Source organism: Euleptes europaea, chromosome 6, assembly GCF_029931775.1.
Source record: "Euleptes europaea isolate rEulEur1 chromosome 6, rEulEur1.hap1, whole genome shotgun sequence".
Lineage (NCBI taxonomy): Eukaryota > Metazoa > Chordata > Lepidosauria > Squamata > Sphaerodactylidae > Euleptes > Euleptes europaea.
Window position 1 is genome coordinate 23,869,991 of NC_079317.1, and position 20,899 is coordinate 23,890,889.

A 20,899-nucleotide genomic window follows, 5' to 3' on the forward strand; every position below is an offset into this window, starting at 1 on the left:
AAATCCGTGCAACCCTAATAGGGTTGCAAAAATAAAAAGGGGCATTCCCGGGCTGAAAGGGCTTTGGAGGCCGCCTACAGACGCCCCCGCCCCAGCGCCATAACACATCCAGAACACCATAAAGCCCCGGGAACGCCTCCCAGGACGCTGGCACGGCCTTTGACGGCATTCAGACACTGTCAGAAGGCCCTGGCAGCGTCCCAGGCCGGCAGCAGCACCCCATGACCAGCGTCCGGGCCTTCCCACCGGCGTTCGGGCCACTAACGCTGGCATTAGCTGCCCGGACGCCGGCGCAGGGGGGCCGGACGCTGGCGTGGTGCCTTCCTGACTTTCTAAGGGCTTTCACCCTTAGATCTCAGGAATGCACTGTAAATATATTTATAGGTAGGGTATGAGCTTTCGTGAGCCACAGCTCACTTCTTCAGATCTGAAGAAGTGAGCTGTGGCTCACGAAAGCTCATACCCTACCAGAAAATATTTTTGTTAGTCTTTAAGGTGCTACTGGACTCTTGCCCTTTTTGACTACTACAAACAGACTAACACGGCTACCCACTGTGAAATATATTTATAGAATCTGTAATAAGAACAAGGAGGGAAGGCAGCCAGGTATAGCCCAATTTTGTCAGATCTCGGAAGCTAAACTGGGTCAGTATTTGGATGGGAGACCACCAAGGAATACCAGGGTTGCGATGCAGAGGAAGGCACTGGCAAACCATCTTTGAACATCTCTTGCCTCGAGAACCCCATAAGGAGTCGCCATAAGTTGGCTGCAACTTGACGGCACTTCACACACCCACAATAGGAACAAAATCACACACTCCCAAACCCAAGATTTCAAACCTGCATTCGACATAGAACCATGGTCTCTGGAAAAACAAGCCAATGAAGATCACATACAACATGACAGTTTTACAGACTTTGGAGTGCTTCCCTGAGCCTCTGAAACCATCTTGTCAAAAGAGTCAATATATACAAGTAGCTTGTAGGTAGCTGCATGAATTCCAAGATTGCAGAAGCAATCTTCCCGTTTGTGTGCCTGGTTCAATGCACATTAAACTTGTCCTTCCAGTCTCCTCCCACATACCAGCTGGCTGGCTGGCAACACGAAAGCAACCAGAATAAGGGGCTGTCTCCCTATTAGATTCTGTAAGGCATTTGTCACAGGTGCCAACCCTGGAGGCAAGTGCCAAATAGTTCCAGGGTGCCTCGACTGCTACTGCCACTAATAGCAGACACGTCCCAAGACTTGGCTGCTTCCTCTGCCTCCTGCCATTAAAAAGTCAGGTGGGAGGATGGGATGAAGCTCAACCGTTTCCCTCGTGCAGCTCAGATTCTCTTCCAGTTCTGGTAGAAGCAGCACAGGAAGCCAAGTGAGACAGAAGAGCACAGAGACGTACCATATAGGAAAGACAAATAAGAGCTTTCTTCAGGCTAAGGATTAGGAATCTCCAGCCTAGTTGAGATGTGCAAAGGGTGGATAAAAATCAATGATTTTTTAAATTAAAAATCACATTTTTTATTTCGAATTTTTAAATAAAATGCTTTTTGAGAAAAACTCTATCTAAAGATGGTTTTCTATTTGAGATACATTATAGTCCAAAGGAAATAAGGATTAATTTTTAATTATGTAGCATGAGGCTGTATATTGATGCAATGTTTACATTTTTTGGTAAATGAATTCCATTAATCCATTCACAATGCCATGTTCTTCCGGAGGTTTCTGTCAGATTATTTTGGGCAATTTTTATATCTAGAAGATATTATCACAGATGCTTAGTGTTACAGTTCTCAAAACTGAATTTGTGTCTACAGAGATAACATGCCTCTTTTTCACGGCAAACATGTTATAAAATAAACAAACGGAGTTGAGAAAAAGACGTTAATCCCATTGTTCCTTTGCAAATCTATGTACACAGTATCAACCTCTTACCTCTTAAGTGCTAAATTTCAAGAAGTTAAATGCATAGAAGATTATTTGGAGTGGAACAGATCTGCACAAGGAGCTAGGTGTGAGGAGGGAGGGGCAAGCAGTAAAAATGATAGTGAAATCTTTTGAGCAGAATTCTCCTCAAGTCTTGGGATCTTTGTGCGTATAGCCTGAGGTTTATAATGTTATTCTCTTCCTGGAGGAAAAAACCTATAATGGCAGCAGGCTGCAAAAGAAGCCCAGTTTGGGGCTATTTTAATGTTCTTCTACCTATGGGTAAGGCAGGCATGTGTGCAAAACGCAAACACTGCAACAAGGAAATGCCAGGCCTAGTGGCCTGAATTAAACATGAGAATGCTGTTTATGTAGAAAACCATGATTTAAATATAGTCTTACTGAAAAATGATTTAAATGATGAAAATCTAGTCTTAGTGATTTAAATTGATTTGATTTAAATCAAACCCACCTTGGATGAGCAAGAACTGACACCTGACCCAATAAACTGCCTGTCATAAGGACGATGTTAGACGAACCTCTTCTTCCTTTCTACAATGAATGAATCACATTCAATTTAACCCTTTCCCCCAGATGTATACTTGCTGATCAAATTCAACAATGGGAGGCCCATGAGCAGGTCTTTCCAAAGAGTCACTCACAGGATGTTGAGGGGCCCTAACCAGCATGGTATAGTGGTTAATAGCGGTGGACTCTAATCTGGAGAACCGGGTTTGATTCCGTACTCCTCCACATGAGTGGCGGACTCTAATCTGGTGAACTGGGTTGGTTACCCCACTCCTCCACATGAAGCCTGCTAGGTGACCTTGGGCCAGTCACCGTTCTCTCAGAACTTTCCCAGCCTCACCTATCTCACAAGGTGTTTGTTATGAGAAGGGGAAGGTGGTTGTAAGCTGCTTTGAGAATCCTTAAAGGTAGAGAAAAGCGGGGTATAAAAACCAACTCTTCTTCTTCTTCTCCACCATGTCCTGGAAGTGGATGAGGTAGGTACCCTTTCTATGCCTGACTTTCCCCTCCTTCCAGATCTAATAACAGCCCAGGAAAGTCAGTTTTGGTTGGAGAAACTATTGCAGAGGAAATCAAACCCACTCACCACTGCACTGTGGGCCTAATCTGGATTATGCCCCTGCACAGGTGCTATGGGTAGCAGTGAACGTTGTACTCATATGGTCCTTCAGCTCTTTCTTCACTCTCTAACTTTTCCAAAGGACTGTGAAATTCTCTTCCCAAAGTCTGTGAATCTTTCCATTGCACTGCAAGAATTTGTAGTTCTTAAGGGGAATGGATGAGAGGGAAGGTGAATTTAAAGTCAAAGGGACAGGAAGATTTACACTCTTTTGTGGTTTAGCTGGTAGTCCAAGGGAATATACTTACTGCAAAATATTGTGTGTAAAACAGCTGTAGTTTATGAACATACCAGGTTTCCCTACACGTACTGCCATTTCAAAAGAGAAAACCAAACCGCATAATTTGCTACCGTTGCACTACATAAGAATAACGGAGTCATTATTCTGTGCACAAGATTAGCCCAAATTATTAGCAATGATAGTCAGAGGTTCTCGCAAGCACTTACAATTGTTACTCCTTTTCACTGTGTTTGATCTTCCCCCAAAGCCTCCTCAGTCACTATTATGGTTGACCTTTAAAATCTATCAAATAATTCAGGGAAACGCAGGAAGAAAGAGGAGGATGGAAAATGTGTTGGAACTATCAAGTCTTAAAGAGGCCTCAGGCTAAATTAGAAAATTGCCACTTTATTCAAAAATTAAATCAAAGAAGAAGCAACAAACAAATGTTCTGATGTGTTCCCGAACTTCAATCAGCAGGATTGCAAATGCCACACACATCCTCAACCAATTAAAGAGGAGCAAATTATCATTAGAACTCCCACTGCTTCCTCACTAGAAGGCCACATACCTAGGCACTAACAGCAGCTGATTAAAGCCTTTTGTGGATGACAAGCACACAGCAGAAAGCTAAAAAAAGGAGAAGCATTCCTTTGATTAAAAACAAAATCTAAATGCTTCCCGTCTGTCAGATTGAGGAGGAAATATCCAGGAATCGAATTTGACTAAGGAAGGAACTAGACATTTGTTATGAATTGGGGAGGGTGGGTCGCTCCAATGCTAAAATAATACCAGTTCATTTGCTGGAACAGGAAATCAGATCCCTAAATGCATTAAAGAAGCAGATTCAGGGTGATGGATGACTTGGGGAGGAGAGGAAGTGGGGGCAATGAAGCAGTGAGAGCCAGCATGTTATAATTGTTAGAATGTCAGATGAGAATCTGGGAGATCCGGGTTCGAATCCCTCTCCGCCATAGAAGCTGGCTGGGTGACCTTGGACCAGCCACATCCTCTCAGCCTGACCTACGTCACAGGATTGTTGTGAAGATAAAATGGAGAAGGGGACAATGTTGCAAGCTACTTTTGGGTCCTCAATGGGGAGAAAGGTGGGGGCATAAACCTCCCCAGAGGTCACTGATCCAAACAAGGGGGATACTCCCAGTTTGCAATCCAAGATACACATGTGTGCTACCATAGACCCTTTGCTTAATCTTTGCCTAGTCCAACCTGGTCTAGTCTTTCCCAGCCCAGTCATAACAAAAGCCATGTTGGATCAGACCAAGGTCCATCAAGTCCAGCAGTCTGTTCACACAGTGGCCAACCAGGTGCCTCTAGGAAGCCAAGAAACAAGACGACTGCATCAGCATTGTCCTGCCTGTGTTCCATGGCACTTAATATAATAGGCAAGCTCCTGGAGAGAATAGGTATGCTTCAAGACTAGTATCCATTTTTACTAGTAGCCATGGATAGCCCTCTCCTTCATGAACATGTCCACTCCCACTCCCCAGTGCGCAGCTGCTGTGAAAAAGTAAAAGGTATAACAGACAGAGCTCCATGTTTCTCTTGGAATGGCAGCTTCGACATTCAGTATGTAATTACACATTGAAAGCAAACGGAAAATCCTAAGGTGATACGCAGGACCTGATTTGACCACATTTGGCCCAAAAAGGCAAGGAGTAGCCCCTCAGGGTTGTTTCATATCAGAAAAAATGGTACTGGGGGAAAACTTTAACAACCCCTCCCCTCAATGCTATGAGCCCAGTCAGAATTGGAGCCCCACACACCTGCAATTTAAAAGGGGAAAACCCCACTCTGAATCCCATTAAATGAAATCCTGCCATCTTGTCAAGTTTGCAACAAACAAAACAAAATCTCACCTGAATAGCAAGCACATGAAACCTTGGGTTGGATCCAAGGAACTGTGACTGGGAACACTGCTGATGGGATGAAGTATCCCATTCCTTCTTGCAACCTTTTACACCAACCCAAAAGTTGATCCCGACAATCGGGGGACAATCAGGAACAGCATCAAGAGTTCTACCTCAAATGGGAAAAATAGGGGCTGTGGCTCAGTGGTAGAGAGTAGTGTTGTGCAAATTTAAAAAAAAAAGGTAAATTTCGAGTTCAGGTTTATTGGGCCCTATTTTTTTCAGGAAACCTGAAATAAGCCAAATACCCATACCAGTAAATATGGGCATTCGGCTTGTTTTCAGGTTTCCAAAAAACAATTCGGCCCTGGGGGGTCATTTTTCGAGATAGAGCCCCCAAATTCGCAGCGTACCTTGAAGGGACTCTCCTTACACGAACGCCAAAGTTTGGTGAAGATTGGGTCAGGGGATCCGATTTTATGGGATTCAGAATGGGTTGGCCCCCCTCCTCCATAGAGTTTGTAATGGCCGCTTCCTTCCTTTCTTAAGAGTCGTGGGAAAACTCAATTTCCCATGATTGACTGTAACCCTGTAATTAACCATGGGAAAATGAGATGGCAGCCATTACTTACAAGTCTAAAATGTAAGTATTTTTAAAATTCTCCTGGGGGGGGGGCATTTTTCGAGATAGATCCCCCAAATTCACAGCGTAGCTTGAAGGGACTCTCTTTGCATGACCTCCAAAGTTTGGTGAAGACTGGGTCAGGGGTCCGATTTTATGTGGTCTGGAGAGGTCTCCCCCCTCCTCTATAGAGACATATTACGAAGTTTGCAATGTTTCTCTATGGAGGGGGGGCGACCCATTCCGGACCCCATAAAATCGGATCCAATCTTCACCAAACTTTTCGGGTCGTGCAAGGAGAGTTCCTTCAAACTACGCTGTGAGTTTGGGGGCTCTACCCTGAAAAATCCCCCCCCCCAGGGCCTGAATTCAGCTTTTTCCGGAATTGCCTATTCAGCTTTAGCCCCAGGTTTGTGCATTCGGTAAACCTGAACTGAAAAATTACCGAAATGGCTAATTTTGGGTTTATTTTCAGTTCGGGTTTATCGATATGCACAAGCCTAGTAGAGAGCCCGTGTGGCGCAGTGATTAAAGTGCCAGCCCAGGAACTGAAGTCCTAGGTTATAATCCCTGCCATCCTATGAATCTCAATGGGTGAACTGGAGCCAGTCACTCTCTCTCAGCCTAGCCTACCTCACATGGTTGTTGCGAGAATAAAATAGGAGAGAGAGAAAATGATGTATGCCACCCTAAGCTCCTTAGGAGGGAAAGAGAAAAATGTACTAAATAAAACAATAGTAAATGCTAAAATAGAACATCTGCTTTGCATAATGAAGATCCCAAGTTCAATCCCTTTGTATCTGCAGTTAAGAGGATCAAGTAGAAGATGATATGAAAGGCCTCTGCTTGAATCCCTGAAGAGCCACTGCCATTCAGAGTAGACAACACTGACCATTTTTAAATCATTTTTAAATTTCATTTGTTACCCCAAACACAAATAAATAAATAAATATAAAACAAAATTTAACAGTGGCAGCAAGTCTACAGATAAATTGGCTTACTAGAGGTGGGCATGTACCTCGCCAGAGTTTAATTCAAATCTTTTAGAAACAGTAAGGACATGGAGGGGGCATTTTTGTTGACCATCAGTTAGTCTCCAGAAGACAGGCACATAGTTTAAAAGCACAAAAACATCTGATAAGATCACTGTGAGAGCCTGCATGGCGTTGTGGTTAAGAGTGGTGGACTCTAATCTGGAGAACCGGGTTCGATTCCCCGCTCCTCCACATGAAGCCTGCTGGGTGACCTTGGGCCAGTCACAGTTCTCTCAGAACTCTCTCAGCCTACGCAGAGGCAGGCGATGGAAAACCACCTCCGAAAGTCTCTTGCCTTGAAAATCCTACAGAGTCGCAATTCGTCAGCTGTGATTTGACAGCACACACACACACATAAGATCATTGAATACAAAAATTGATATAAGGGATTACTTCCTCCCATAAAGACGAAATAACTGGATGGGCCTAGAGCCTTATACAAAGTCATACCATTGATGAGACAATATGGACCTTGACAGATTAATAGCATGACTCTACATAAGGTGTGTTAGTTAATGTATACTTGTGTTCATGGATATAGAGGATGCCCTTCCCCTCGCCTAAAGGCACCATTGGATCCAACCTCTTATCTTGCCATATATGAGTAATTCATACAATTCTGAATAATTTTGTTCTTTGGTTATTTTCATTATTGAAAGACCAAAACACTGCCATTAAGACCATTGGGAATTTTGTTACTGGCATGACTGCAATGTGAGCTATACTCAATATTTCTTTTTTAATCAACACAAAAGAAATAATTCAAAATAAATCATACTAAACTTACTCTCACTTTTGGCAGAACTCTCCGAAGCGTCTCTGCAGGATTCTGTCGCATCAAGACTGGTAGATTTGCAACCACACTTGTTCCCTGGATATCCTGACCAGAACTTACCAAACAAAAAACAACACAGTTGTTTTAACATTTTATAGTCAGATCAGTTTTAATAAAGAGATGAACAGATACCACTCATATTTATAACACAAAAAGATTAGAAATCATGCTGATTTATGGTTTTGAGTAAAAGCACCCATAAACAGAACTTTAGTTTAAATTAACCAGCAAACACAACATAAACATTTCTACTTTCAATATGAAAAAAGTAAGAAATTGATAAAAACTGTACTTATTGATGAGGCAGGGAATGGAGAAAAGTGTGAAGCTGAGCACAATGCAGAATCAATCATTCACCCAGCATCACAAGTCTCTGAAGGGGTTTTTCTTTCAGCATTGTTGTTTTAACCAATTCTGTCTTTCGGGGATGACAAGCAACAAAATAGTGGGCTGGATCCAGCAATTCATCAGCAGAAGGAGCTAATTGCTGCAGATCTTCCCATTTCCCCTTCCTCTCCGCAGCCATTTCTGAGTCTGGGAAAGGTGATTCTACAGTTGTCCACTCTGGGTTGGGAAATTGCTGGAGATTTGAGGGTGAAGCCTGGGAAGGAAAGGGTTTGGGGAGGGACCTCTGTGGGATATGATGCCACAGAGTCCACCCTCCAAAGCAACCATTTTCTCCAGGGGGAGATCACTTGTAATTCCGGGAGATCTCCAGGCCCCACATGAAGGTTGTCAACCCTATGTGGGACCCATGTGGAATAACAACCATGTGGTTTCATGGGTTGTAGTCACCTTGCGTGCCTCTTCTGTCAGCATTCTGCTGACACAAAAGGGAGAAATTTCACCCTCTTCTCCCCCTCCCTCAATGTAGCCCACCAAACCAAATGGCTATTAATCCAGTCAAGCCCCACAACTCTGAGAATAAACTTTCCCAGGGTTGGAAGTGACTTGCCGGGAGGAGGGGGAAGTGGGGGAAGATCTGCAACCTTGCATGAGTGGGTTGCAGGGACTCAAACCACTTTATTTTCATTTGTGAATAAAATAACTGAGGGGAGAATTACATCCCCACCCCCAACCAGGGCCCCATAGCTAGTCCTCTGGCAAGTTAACCATTGTAATCTGTAATTCTTTGCAGTTAACACAGAAAAGAATGCTCTCTCCACAGTCAAAGCAAATTTAGCCCTGTATCAGAAATAAGACATCTTTATCCCGTGCCTCTGTAGGCTAGCTATTTACGAATCACTGTCTAAATAATTTAGAAGACAACTGCTTAGGAACATAAATAAAACTAGGAACCTCTGTACATGCAATTATTACGTAAAGACTGGTCTTTCGCAAATCTCAAATCCTTATAAATTATTTGGAAGAAAGAATAGAGGGGATGCTTATTAAATTTGCAGATGATACTAAATTGGGAGAGGTAGCAAATACGGTAGAAGACAAAGCCAGGATACAAGATGATCTTGACAGGCTGGAGAATTGGGCTAAAACTAATAAAATGCACTTCAACAAAGTTAAATGTAAAGTTCTGCATTTAGGTAGGAAAATCAAATGCATAATTATAGAAGGGGGGAGACTTGTTTGAGCAGTGGTGTGTGCGATAAGGATCTTTGGGACTTAGTAGACCAAACACTGAACATGAGTCAGCAGTGTGATACAGTAGCTAAAAAGGCAAATGAGATATTGGGCTGTATCAATAGAAGAATAGTGCCCAGATCACACAAAGTGATGCTATCACTTTACTCTGCTCTGGTTAGACCTCACCTAGAGTATTGTGTTCAGTTTTGGGCACCACAATTTAAGAAGGATGTAGACAAACTGGAACATGTCCAAAGGAGGGCAACAAAGATGGTGACCAAGTCCTATGAGGAAAGGTTGAAGGAGCTGGGTAAGTTAGCCTGAAGAGGAGAAGACTGAGAGGAGATATGATAACCATCTTCAAGTATTTGAAGGGCTATCATATAGAGGATGGTGCCGAGTTGTTTTCTGTTGCCCCAGAAGGTCGGACCAGAACCAACGGATTGAAATTAAATCAAAAGAGTTTCAGTCCAGACATCAGCAAGAATATTCCAACCGTTAGAATGGTTCATCAGAGGAACAGGCTTCCTCTGGAGGTGGCAAGCTTTCCTTCCCTGGAGGTTTTTAAGAGAGGGAGGACATCTTGGCCATCTTCTAGACATGGAGTGGGGGTCACTGGGGGTGTGGGAGGGAGGTAGTAGTTAATTTCCTGCATTGTGCAGGGGGTTGGACTAGACCCTGATGGTCCCTTCCAACTCTATGATTCTATGATTAATTAAAAATGCCTTGCTCTCTCGGACCCCCTTTAGTACAGCATTCCCTTTCCAGTGATAGTCAGACCAATCTGGGTGGCCAGAAGCCACCTCTCCAATTTGTCTCCAGAAGCAGAAAGATACATGGTATGAATTTATACACTGCTGCATATTTAAAGGGCACAGAATGTACTGTCAAGTGACATTATTAAACCTGAAGAAATTGTTGCTGCCCTTAGACCTGAAAAGTTCTTTCTAGATCTTTTCTTGATATTGATAGTTTTCCAAAAAGCAATCAAATTAGAATGGTATGAGGTCACATTAGCCCATTTTAGCTCAGTTACTTCAAACTGATAGTAGAAGGCCAGTGTGGGAAGCATAAGCTCTTTGCTGTAAAATCTCTGCCCCCTCTTGTTTGTGCATGCGCCAAGAATATGCCAGGAAGTAGAGAACTAAGCAGTCTATGTGGCCAAAAGGTTTTGTTTTCCTGTTTCTTCTCTTAAACTATAAAAGGACACAGGCCTTTCATATGACAACACTCAAATGCAATGCCACACCCTAATGTCATGACGCGTGCTATGTGAACAAGTTCTTCCCCCTCACAGCTAGAATCAATGGGTTGGATCCTGCACAATTTTTCCATTTACACTAGAGCTCTTGTGCAAGCAAAAACACAAGAATTCTTACACTGTGGTGGGCACAACCACAACATGACCACCATGGGAGGAGGAGGAGCCACGCACAGGAATCCCATGTACAGAGGACAATAGGAACAATGTTTAAAAATACATTGGAAAAGAGAAGAGAGACAGAATAAATCCAACATTGTAGTGGCAGCTGCCACTGAAACAATGTTATTTTAATTTGCATAGCCAATCAGATCTCCAATGGCCAATCAGAAGCCCTGCTGGACAGGAACTCCACCTAGCCCCACCTATTTTCTGAAAACTTGGCGGGCACCAGGAAAGGCGTCAGCAGGCATCATGGCTACCCACGGGCACCATCTTGGACACCCCCGCAGTAGGTGTTGCACAACAGGAACAGCACATGTCTATGTTTCCACTTATGCACAGCTGGATCCAAACCAATAAGTGATTTCTGCTTTAGCACAAACCGTGGTTTACCATCTGAAGAAGTGAGCTGAGACTCACGAAAGCTCATACCCTGCTAGAAATTTCATTAGGTCTTTTATGCATGGCTGTTTCCATCGCCATCACTCCTCTGATGACTTCAGGTCTTTATGTTGGTTATGCATGTCATTTCCGACCTCGCTCTTGCTCAAATTCGAGATGAAACAGGTCTCTGAAAACACGGGGAAATGCAGGGGGAAAGCGAGGCAACCTGTGATGGTCAGAAACGACATGCATAATCAACACAAAGACCCGAAGTCATCGGAGGGGTGACAGCGAGTGAAACAGCCATGCATAAATGACCTTAGTCTTTAAGGTGCTACTGGGCTCTTGCTCTTTTCTACTGCCCAGTTTACCATTACACCCAAATGGACAAAGGGAGTTGGGTTGTTTTCCAAACCTGGTTCGCAAACCACAAATAATCCACGGTTTATTATCTTGGTCTGCCGTTCAAGCGCAGACCATAGTGTGCCAGTATGGAAGTAATGGTGAAATATGGTTTGTGATGACACAGAAGACATTAATTGACTGAGTGGGAAGAGGAAGAGCAGGAAATGGGGAAGACAGGATTCTTCTAATTATGGCTTGGTGTTACATTTGAATCATGCCACAATGCAGAAAGGGGAAATGAAGATCCTGCTGGGTTGCTGGCAGCAAGCTAACAGCAGCTGAGGTCCATCTAAGCTGACTTCCTTCCCCCCTTCCTCCTCCTCAAGGTACATAGCCCAGGCTGGGCCAGAGACAAAAGCCGAAGAGCTCTTAGCTTGCAACCCAGGAGCTAAAATAGTCAGCTTGGCAGATCCAGCCCAGCCCAGATGCATTTGTTTGTTTTCTTCATTTGCTTTGTCGATTGGTTTTTGTAATGTGGAATATCTTGCCTTTTATTTTTTTGTAATCCACTTTAGGGCTCGCTGGGGAGAAAAGCCGGCTAAAAATGCCTAAATAAATAATAGATAAATAAATAAATCTGGCTGCCCTGCAGACCTAAAATGATAGCTTTCACTATAAGCTAAACCACTTATGCTTGCTCACTGTTTGTCATATTAGGAGAAACATTTGGCCTCCAAAGAAGGGTTTTTATTTAACCTAAACAAATACATTTAAATATCAAGGATGGCATGAGGTAAATTATGTTGTTTGTATCTACTAAAAATCACAGGCACTAAATAATAGGTTTCCGAGAATTTATGCCTCCCCATTCCAAACTACACTCAGTATCACTACTGACGCACCAGATGAGAGAAAAATCTCATGCTCCTCAATGACCAAAAAAAAAATCATAATTTGAGTGTCAACAGCCCAGTTTCAGAAGTGCTTCCTACAGGGAAAATGCCTGGATTCCTTTAAGAGTACCAATTGCTCATTTATTCTATAAAAGCCTCGTGCTACTCAATTTGAAATAAAAATCAAGGTTCAATTAAAGTAGCTTCATTAAAAATGACAATTTACTTCCTGACTCAAACAGATTCCTGCAGAATACTGGATGGGATCCCAAAGAACTGTGAACAGAGTTAGTTAGCAAAGGGGCCTTTTGCCAGTTCACCTATTTCCATTGCGGCACTCCACGGGTTTTTCAGAACATCATGGGATCCACAGAAGCAGCAAAAGGGTGTGATGGGCTGCAGCCAGAAAAGGAAATTGGCAGAATTTGCCCCACCACCACCACCACACAAGCCTGCACAAGGTCCAGCTTCCATCCCCAGGTACAAAGTTCTCAGGCAGCAGAGCAGAGAGAGTCTTCTACCAGACCTGGAGATAGTTCACGTTCAGCTAGATGAATCTACAAGTCTGACTCAGTATAAAGCAGCTACATGAGTTTATATATGACTCTCAATGCATTCACACATATGGAGATTTGCCAGAAAGGCCAGATGGAAACATCAAGTACACAATGTCTGTCCCTCAAACTGTCACAAAGTGCTGAATTGCTTCCAAAACAAGACTCAACGGAAAGATAGTAATTCTGTACCAGAAACGTCATATTCACATACAATACATTTGACCAACATACCTTAGAACACCTAGATTTGAGATCCCAGTAGCACCTTAGAGACCAACAAGATTTTCAGGGGATATAAGCTTTCGAGAATCAAAGCTCCCTTCATCAGATATGAGATCGAAATCTTGTTGGTCTCTGAAGTGCTGCTGGACTCGAATCTGGCTGTGCTACTGGAGACCAACACAGCTACCCTCTGAAACACACCCGAGTGTGTCACACTGTAATGCTCTACAAATGCTGAGGATATTCCTAGTATTTATCCAATAAAATGGCTGGGGGGGTCATTAATTTTGGCCCAAGGGGGGGGAGGGGGCTTGTGTAAGCTGCATGTTATAGCAGTATAATAAGCATTGCAATTCTAAAGAAGAGGAAGGACTTTCCTTTTAAAAAAAAAACTCCAAAAATCTGGCTTGCTGCCAATTCAAAATGTGAAGCAGAGGCTTTTCAACACCTACACAAACAGTAATTTTCCAACTGTGGAATTTTTTTTATTTTACTTCTACTGAAATGGCAGAATTGGTGATTCTCTAACTCTTCAACCCTTCGAAAGAAATGATTTATCACTGTATGGTCAAGCTCTGACAGTTTGAACAGAGAAAGACACACCAAAATAAACACAAGATAGTTATTCCTTCAGGGGGGTGGGTGGGGGAAGGATACAGAGCAAGTTCAGTATCACTGAGAAGCACTCACTTTTTTAACAACTAAGTACAGGAAAGCATTTCCAAACCCCTGTATTTATAGTCAATTTAACTGTTCTACCATTGTGTGAACACAGTTCACATTGCTAATGTTCATGGGAAAAATACTTTTTGAAAAAAGAATGCATTCTGCTTTTCCCCACCTTTTTATTTTAAAGGTAAAGGTTGTCCCCTGTGCAAGCACCGGTTTTTGTTTTTGTTTTATTTTAGATACCATATATTGGATGAGGAGATATATTCTTTAGAAGACAAATAAGCTAAAATTAGCTATTAGGGGGTGGGGGAGGGAAGGATGTTCTCAACAACCAGAAAGTATAACAGAAAATCAGGGTCACCCTATGAAACTGAAGGGCAGCAAATACAAGACCTACAAAAGGAAGCACTATTTCACATAATGGGTAGTTGACTTGTGGTGCTCATTGAGTTGAGATGTGTTTGAGGGTTCTGGCTTAGATGGATTTAACAGAGCACTGCACAGATTTATGGAAGATGTTTCTCAATGGCTTTTAGCCATGTTAGCTCAGATGCAGAAAGCCTCTGATGGTCAGATGCAGGGGAGCTGTCAGCAGGTAAGGGCTGTTGACTTCCAGCCCTGTTCATGGACTTGCCTCCGTGGCATTTGACTAGCCACTGTTAGAAACAGGATGCTGGACTAGATGGGCCATAAGTTTGATCCAACATGGCCACTTTTATGTACTTCTGAATCTGTAAATTCTAAGCAAGAGCATGAGAAGATGGTGACATTTCTCCATCTTTTTTTAACATTCTAATAGTCAAGTGTGGCCCAATCTGCAGATATCTAAATCCATGGATTGGGGCTACACTGACTATAAACAGATATTTCTGCAAACTTACAGGACCCACCAGGTTTGCAGAAATATCTGAAAACATTAAAACAATACATTAGGGGTTTTAAGTGCTCCCCCTCATCGCAAAGTTGATGAAGCAGCAAGGTTGCAGGTAGGTAGGTGGGGAGGTCGCTGGAACCATTGTGTGTGGGGTGGAAGCTGCCGGGAGAGTCCCCACCACTGTTGGTGTGGGGGGATAGAAGCTGCTGGGCAGACAGACTGGAGAGTTGTTGCCACTGCCATTGGCATGTGTGGGAAGCTGCAAGGCAGGTGGGTGGCTGGGAGAGTCGTTACTGCCTTTTGTATTTGTGGGGGGGGGGGAGCCAGGAGAGTTGGTGCTGCTGCTGGGTGGGGGGAGCTGCTGGGTAGGCGGCTGGCAGAGTTGCTGCTGCCATTGGTGTATGCTGGGAGGAAAGCGGCTGGGTGGCCAGGCGTGTCCCCACCACCACTGGTGTGGGGGAGGGGAACTGCTGGGCAGGTGGCCAGGAGAATTAGCGGCACTGTTGCTGTGAGGGGGAAAAGCTGCCAGTCAAGTGGGCAGCCAGGCAAATCGCCGCCGCCATTGCTGTGGGAAGAGGAAGCTGCCAGGCAGGCAGTTGGGAGAATCGGCAGCACCTTTGCTGGAGAGAAAGCTCCCAGGCGCATGCCTGGGAGAGAGAGTTGGAAAGAAAGTTGAGGCAGAAAGAAAGAGTGATGAGGTAGAGGAGGCAGAAAGAGAGAGTGACAGTAAGTATAAGGGAGTAAAAGAGACATAAAGTAAGTGAAGGTATGGGGGAAGGGAGAGAGAGAGGCTGAGAGAAGTGGGTGGAGAGGGGAAGAAGCAAAGGTGGGGAGGAATGAGATAGCCACTCCCACTTGTATATTCAAATAGCAAAGTGTGCCCCCTTCTGAGGATACTTAAATCCAGAAATTGGAGCAGTGAATGGACAAGATCTTTCAACAAACCTGAATAATGCTTCAGATTTACAGAAAAATCTGAAATCTTAAAAAAAATCATTGAGCAATTAAAAAGAAACCCAAAATGATAAAAGGAGATCCTGTAGGTTTAATAAACAGCTGCCCTCTGTGGCTGTTGCTAAGGAACCACAACAGTTTGGCCAGCATTCCATGCTTGGTTTCAGCCTGGTTTCTATCAGGAAAAGGAGGGGGTACCCTTTCTGGGGCTGTTTTGGCCTTTGAGGGAGGGCTTACCAGGGCAAGACCTAGCAGCAACTGCCAGGCAACTTGATACCAGCCTAACTGCATCTCCCAGGCCTGGTTGTTCGCTACTGTTCTACAGCAGCCACCCTACAAAAGTCAGTGCAGTGTAGTGGTAGAGTTTCAGACTGGGACTTTAAATGTCCATTTTTCTGTGGAAACTTGCAGGGTGACCTTGTGCCAGTTACACATTCTCAGCCTAACCTACCTCACAGGATTGTTGTGAGGATAAAATGGAGGAGATGAGAATAATGTAAGCTACACTGGGTCCCCACTGTGGAGAAAAGTAGGATATAAATGAAGTAAATAAGATGAGGGGCAGATAAAAGGTAGCTTGGAGGATAGGTGTGAAGGAGAGAAGGAAGCAGGGAAAGGTGAGGATATGGAAATTGCTACAATGAGGTAAAGAGGAAATAGTGTGGGAAGGGGATGCAGGACAAAGTGAGGTGCCCTCGAAAGTCCTTGAAGGTTCCATCCAGTGCAAATGGGCCCACCTCAGTTGGCACTGCACAACTGAGCCATAGCTTTCCTGGGAACAGACTGCCAGGGGGAGAGAAGGAAGGAAACTGCAGATAGAGGAGCAGATAATGGTCGGTTGGCTAGTGGGTAGGAAGGAGAGAAGGAAGCAGGAAAAGGGGCGAGGCTATGTATTGAGAGAAGGGGAAATGAGATGTCCCCTGCATGTCCTTGCAGGTCCCTCACTTGTTTAGATCTCAATGTTTTTGTTTTTTAGCTATGCTAGCTCCCAAAACCTTTTCAACCAAGATTGTGTATCAGGGATCCTTCAAGCCTGCTACAGTTTTCCATGTATGGCCTTGTTGCTGGCAGAAAACACTGAACAAAATTGTGATGTCCTTTTCTGATAACTTGCTGTGAAGGAAGGAAATAGCTTCTCCGCAGAACAACTGTTAACACTTCCTTCCAAAACAATCTGATTTTGAAAGAATTCCACCATATGTATATATGTACGCCTGACCACAGTTCTTCCAATTACCCAAGCCATATGTATGGTTTTCAAAATCTCCACAGCATAAAATTCGCTTGGTGTAATATGATAGTGAGAAGAATAAATCTTGAGCAAAATCATTTAAGTCTCTACAGTTATACACACATGCACATGCCTACAAACACACATGAAATTTGAACCTCCTGGAGAGTTCTACAGAGCCACATAGGCATGCTAAAATAAGTAAATAATAAATAAACTACTCCATACATAATTAAAAGACATATATAAAATTAGGGATGACCATGAATCCCTGTTCAGATTGAGTCATAAAAAACCTTCTCTCTATTCAATGCAGAATCAAAAAAGTAATAAATTTAAAGGGCCAAAATCAAGCAATTGAGAAATAAAAACGCTATGACTGCAAGCCTAAGAACACTTTCCTGGGAGTAAGCCCCATTGAATAACATGAGACTTACTTCTGAGTACACCTGTTTAGGATTACCGCCTATGTCTACTAATCCCAGTTCTAAAGGAGAGGTTTGCACAGCTGTAGAAACTCAGCTCCAGTCATTTCCATTGTCAGAAATCAGGAACAAGTCAATAACTGTCTAGTCAGCACAACCCAACATCCATGCATATTCTACATGCCGAGGATCTGTACAGCAACAGGCTGCTGGATAACCATATGTGACCCAAGGGACAGTCTCATGTTATTGGCATGGCAGTGTGTGTTTGCAGTGTACCTGCACAGTTGCAGTATACCTAGCTGGGGAGCAGTGAGGATGGCTCCATACAATGCCTATGGAGATCCTTTCCATGCATAAGGAGGAATGTACTGCTCCCAGTGAATACAGACTTTCTAGGTAGGATGCAACATGAAGGTTCTACAGGTTAAAGCAAACCTGCACATTACTACCAATGTGACAAAATGAGACTATCCATAGTAGACAGGAGGATTGAGTACTTGTTCATAAATTATTAATTTGAATTAAGACATTGAGAAATTCCTAAAGCCTTTGCTTTCCTCTCAGCAGCTACTGTAGACAGTTCCCTTAATATCTTGTGGTCCAAGCCATACAAACCTACCAATACAACAACAGCACATGGTTAAAAGCGGGTACCAATGTGAGTACCAAAATAAATGATAATTAACTGTTCACCTCTTTGACCACATGAGAGGAATTAAACAGCTTGTAAAGAATTCATATGAAATATAAAGGAACATAGGAAAAGGAAACTGTATGGTAAAAGCAAGATGCTCCCTAATTATCAAACCAAGGTCTGGCAACTGGAATTACCCCTTCCCCTTGTTAGTGAAAACAAGGGTTTAATAAGGGTTTACTGTGGTATCTTATTCAGTGCAATCATCTATATTTATACAATAAAAGGTAAAGGTAGTCCCCCATGCAAGCACCGTGTCATTACGGACCCATGGAGTGACGTCACATCCCAACGTTTACTAGGCAGATGATGTTTATGGGGTGGTTTGCCAGTGCCTTCCCCAGTCGTCTACACTTTACCCCCAGCAAGCTAGGTACTCCTATCTACATAACAGCAACTCTAAAAACTAGGACAGCGGGAAATAGGCTACACCAGAAGTTTCCTGCTGTTATGTTAGTTTTTTACTTGTAAGGAATCTTTCATAGAACATTCAAAAACCGCACACCCCACCTGCAGCCTGGAGTGTAAAGCTCCATTCCACCACCCCATCCTGCTTGCACATATAGACCTGGCCTCCCAAATTATGTCGTTCAGACCTTTTTGGTGAACCAGTTGTCAGGAAAGGTAAGTGGGAATTGTCACTACCAAGAGCAGAAGGAAAGGAAGACGCATTCGGGCTCCTTGCTAGTTCCTAATTTCAAACCATGTTCATCAGACAGTGTGATGTTTGAATCAGGCCAATATTTGTTACCAATTAATTGCAATGAAATTAACTGTTTTAAAGGGATGAAAAATTTTACAATTAAAATAAACCTAATGGGTCTCAGGCCCTAACCTGGACAGGGTTGGCCCTGGTATCTGGATGGGCGACCTCCAAGGAACACCAGGGTCCTGATGTGGAGGCAGGCAATGGCAAACTACCCCTGAACATCTTTTGCCTTAAGAGAAGAACCTTAAGAGAAGAATCTCTCACTTAAGGAAGAATCAAACCGGCTTACAATCACCTTCCTTTCCCCTCCCAACAACAGACACCCTGTGAGATAGGTGGGGCTGACAGAGTGTGACTAGCCCAAGGTTACCCAGCTGGCTTCATGTGTAGGAGTGGGGAAACAAATCCAGTTCACCAGATTAGCCTCTACCGCTCATGTGGAGGAGTGGGGAATCAAACCCGGTTCTCCAGATCAGACTCCACACCACTGCTTTTAACCACTACACCATGCTGGCAACACTGTTTCCCTGACCTTAATTGATCTCAGAACCTTGACTTCAGAAACATGCTTCTAGGGAAGAAGCAGACCTTCTTGACCGGGTGGGAGAGCAGATCCAACTGCCTTACTGCAAGAGCTATAACCCATTAAAAAACACTTATGGTTGCACTTGTATGCACACTAACATGGAAGTAAACTCCACTGTGTTCAAAGAGACTTACTTCTGAGTAAATATGCATAGTACTGGGATGTAAGGCTGCAATTCCATGCATGTTTACTTGAGAATAATTTCCCTCGAACTCAGTGGGCCTTGCTTCTGAACTAACATTAATCAGATCAGACTGCACATTTTGAAAAACACTGGGAATAAAGGTTATGGGGGGAGCTGTTCTCTCCAATTAACAAGCTTCTCTGTGCAATATCAAAAAGCCTTCTAAGGGATAGGCAAACACAAAATCTGCTGCACTGCTTTTCAACACCTTGTTAGGGTTGTCGACAATGTAATTTTAATTTTGTGAGGGTTTTTTTTAAAGCCAAGTTCTTAAACCTTCGCGGCTCACAGCCACATTATAAAAATGATGGCAAAAAGGATTTTGCAAAAAGCTCAGAAACAAAGCTCAAGACAAAAATACAGCCCCAACATCCTAATTATCAGATCTCAAGGTCTCCGATCCATATAGTAAGATTTTCTAAGAGTTGCTGCAAGCTTTTCATAATCAACGGTTAGCATTTTCAGAGTATGATAGAATAAGTACAAGATGTTCAGAGAATGAGAACTTGCATATTCATGAGAAAGATATGGAAATTACTTATTTCATGCATTTCCATTTAGCTCTGGCCCTGAAGCTCAAGATTTACTTCTGACACAATACTCAATGTAGCGCAAGTGTCCTACCTAAGCCCAATAGCCCCTTTAAAATATATATTTTAATTAACAGAACCTAATTGTCTTTGTAAGTAAAGGACAGAGAATAGATGCATAGATGATAGATGGATATTTTAAAAGAGCAGTTATGACTCAGAACGTTTAGACTGGCATTAAAAATCAATTATACCACCGTTATAAACCACAGGTGGATTCAGTCCATCTGCCAACAAGCTGCGTTACAGAAGGGATTTTTTGCCACCTTTCCCATTACAGGGTAGCCCCCAGCCCTCCGAAAGATGCTACTGAGGATCCACTTGAGAACTATATCGGATGAAGTGTGTGTGGTGGAGGGTGCTGCCAGAAAACTGAATAAGAAATCAGATATACTACCACAGACACAGGGGTCATGCCACAGACAACTCTCACAGGGCTCAGCAGAGCATGAGTGGCTCGAATAGTGCCAATAGGGAGGCCTGGATGGGGATGTGGGAGACAGTCTTGGACCACCCATTTCCTGTCAACACACCTGTAGAGAAATTCCTTCTCCCATAAAGATCACATTTATATTACAATGATTGGGACTATACTCTGTCTATGTACAAGTACATGGCTGCAAGTTCATAGCTAGTACTGGTGAGTCTAGATTGTGTCTAGATCAAAGGAAGTAATACTACCACTGTATTCTGCATTGGTCAGACCTCACTTGGAATACTGTGTCCAGTTTTGGGCTCCACAATTTAAGAAGGATGTTGACATTTGGAGCGTGTCCAGAGGAGGGTGACCAGAATGGTCAAAGGTCTGGAATCCATGCCCTATGAGAAGAGACTTAAGGAGCTGGGTTTGTTTAGTCTGGAGAAGAGAAGGTTAAGAGGAGACATAACAGCCATGTTTAAATATTTGAAGGGATGTCATGTTGAT

General features: G+C 43.3%; 1 protein-coding gene across 1 annotated transcript in view; it reads right to left on the reverse strand.

Annotated features, from left to right (window-relative positions):
• PPP4R4 (protein phosphatase 4 regulatory subunit 4) overlaps nucleotides 1-20,899 on the reverse strand; it is a 106,640-nt gene that overhangs the window by 48,607 nt on the left and 37,134 nt on the right. The window contains exon 3 of the mRNA XM_056850764.1: nucleotides 7,600-7,702. Within this exon, the coding sequence (XP_056706742.1) occupies nucleotides 7,600-7,702 (103 nt within the window). The remainder of the gene's footprint in view (nucleotides 1-7,599; nucleotides 7,703-20,899) is intronic.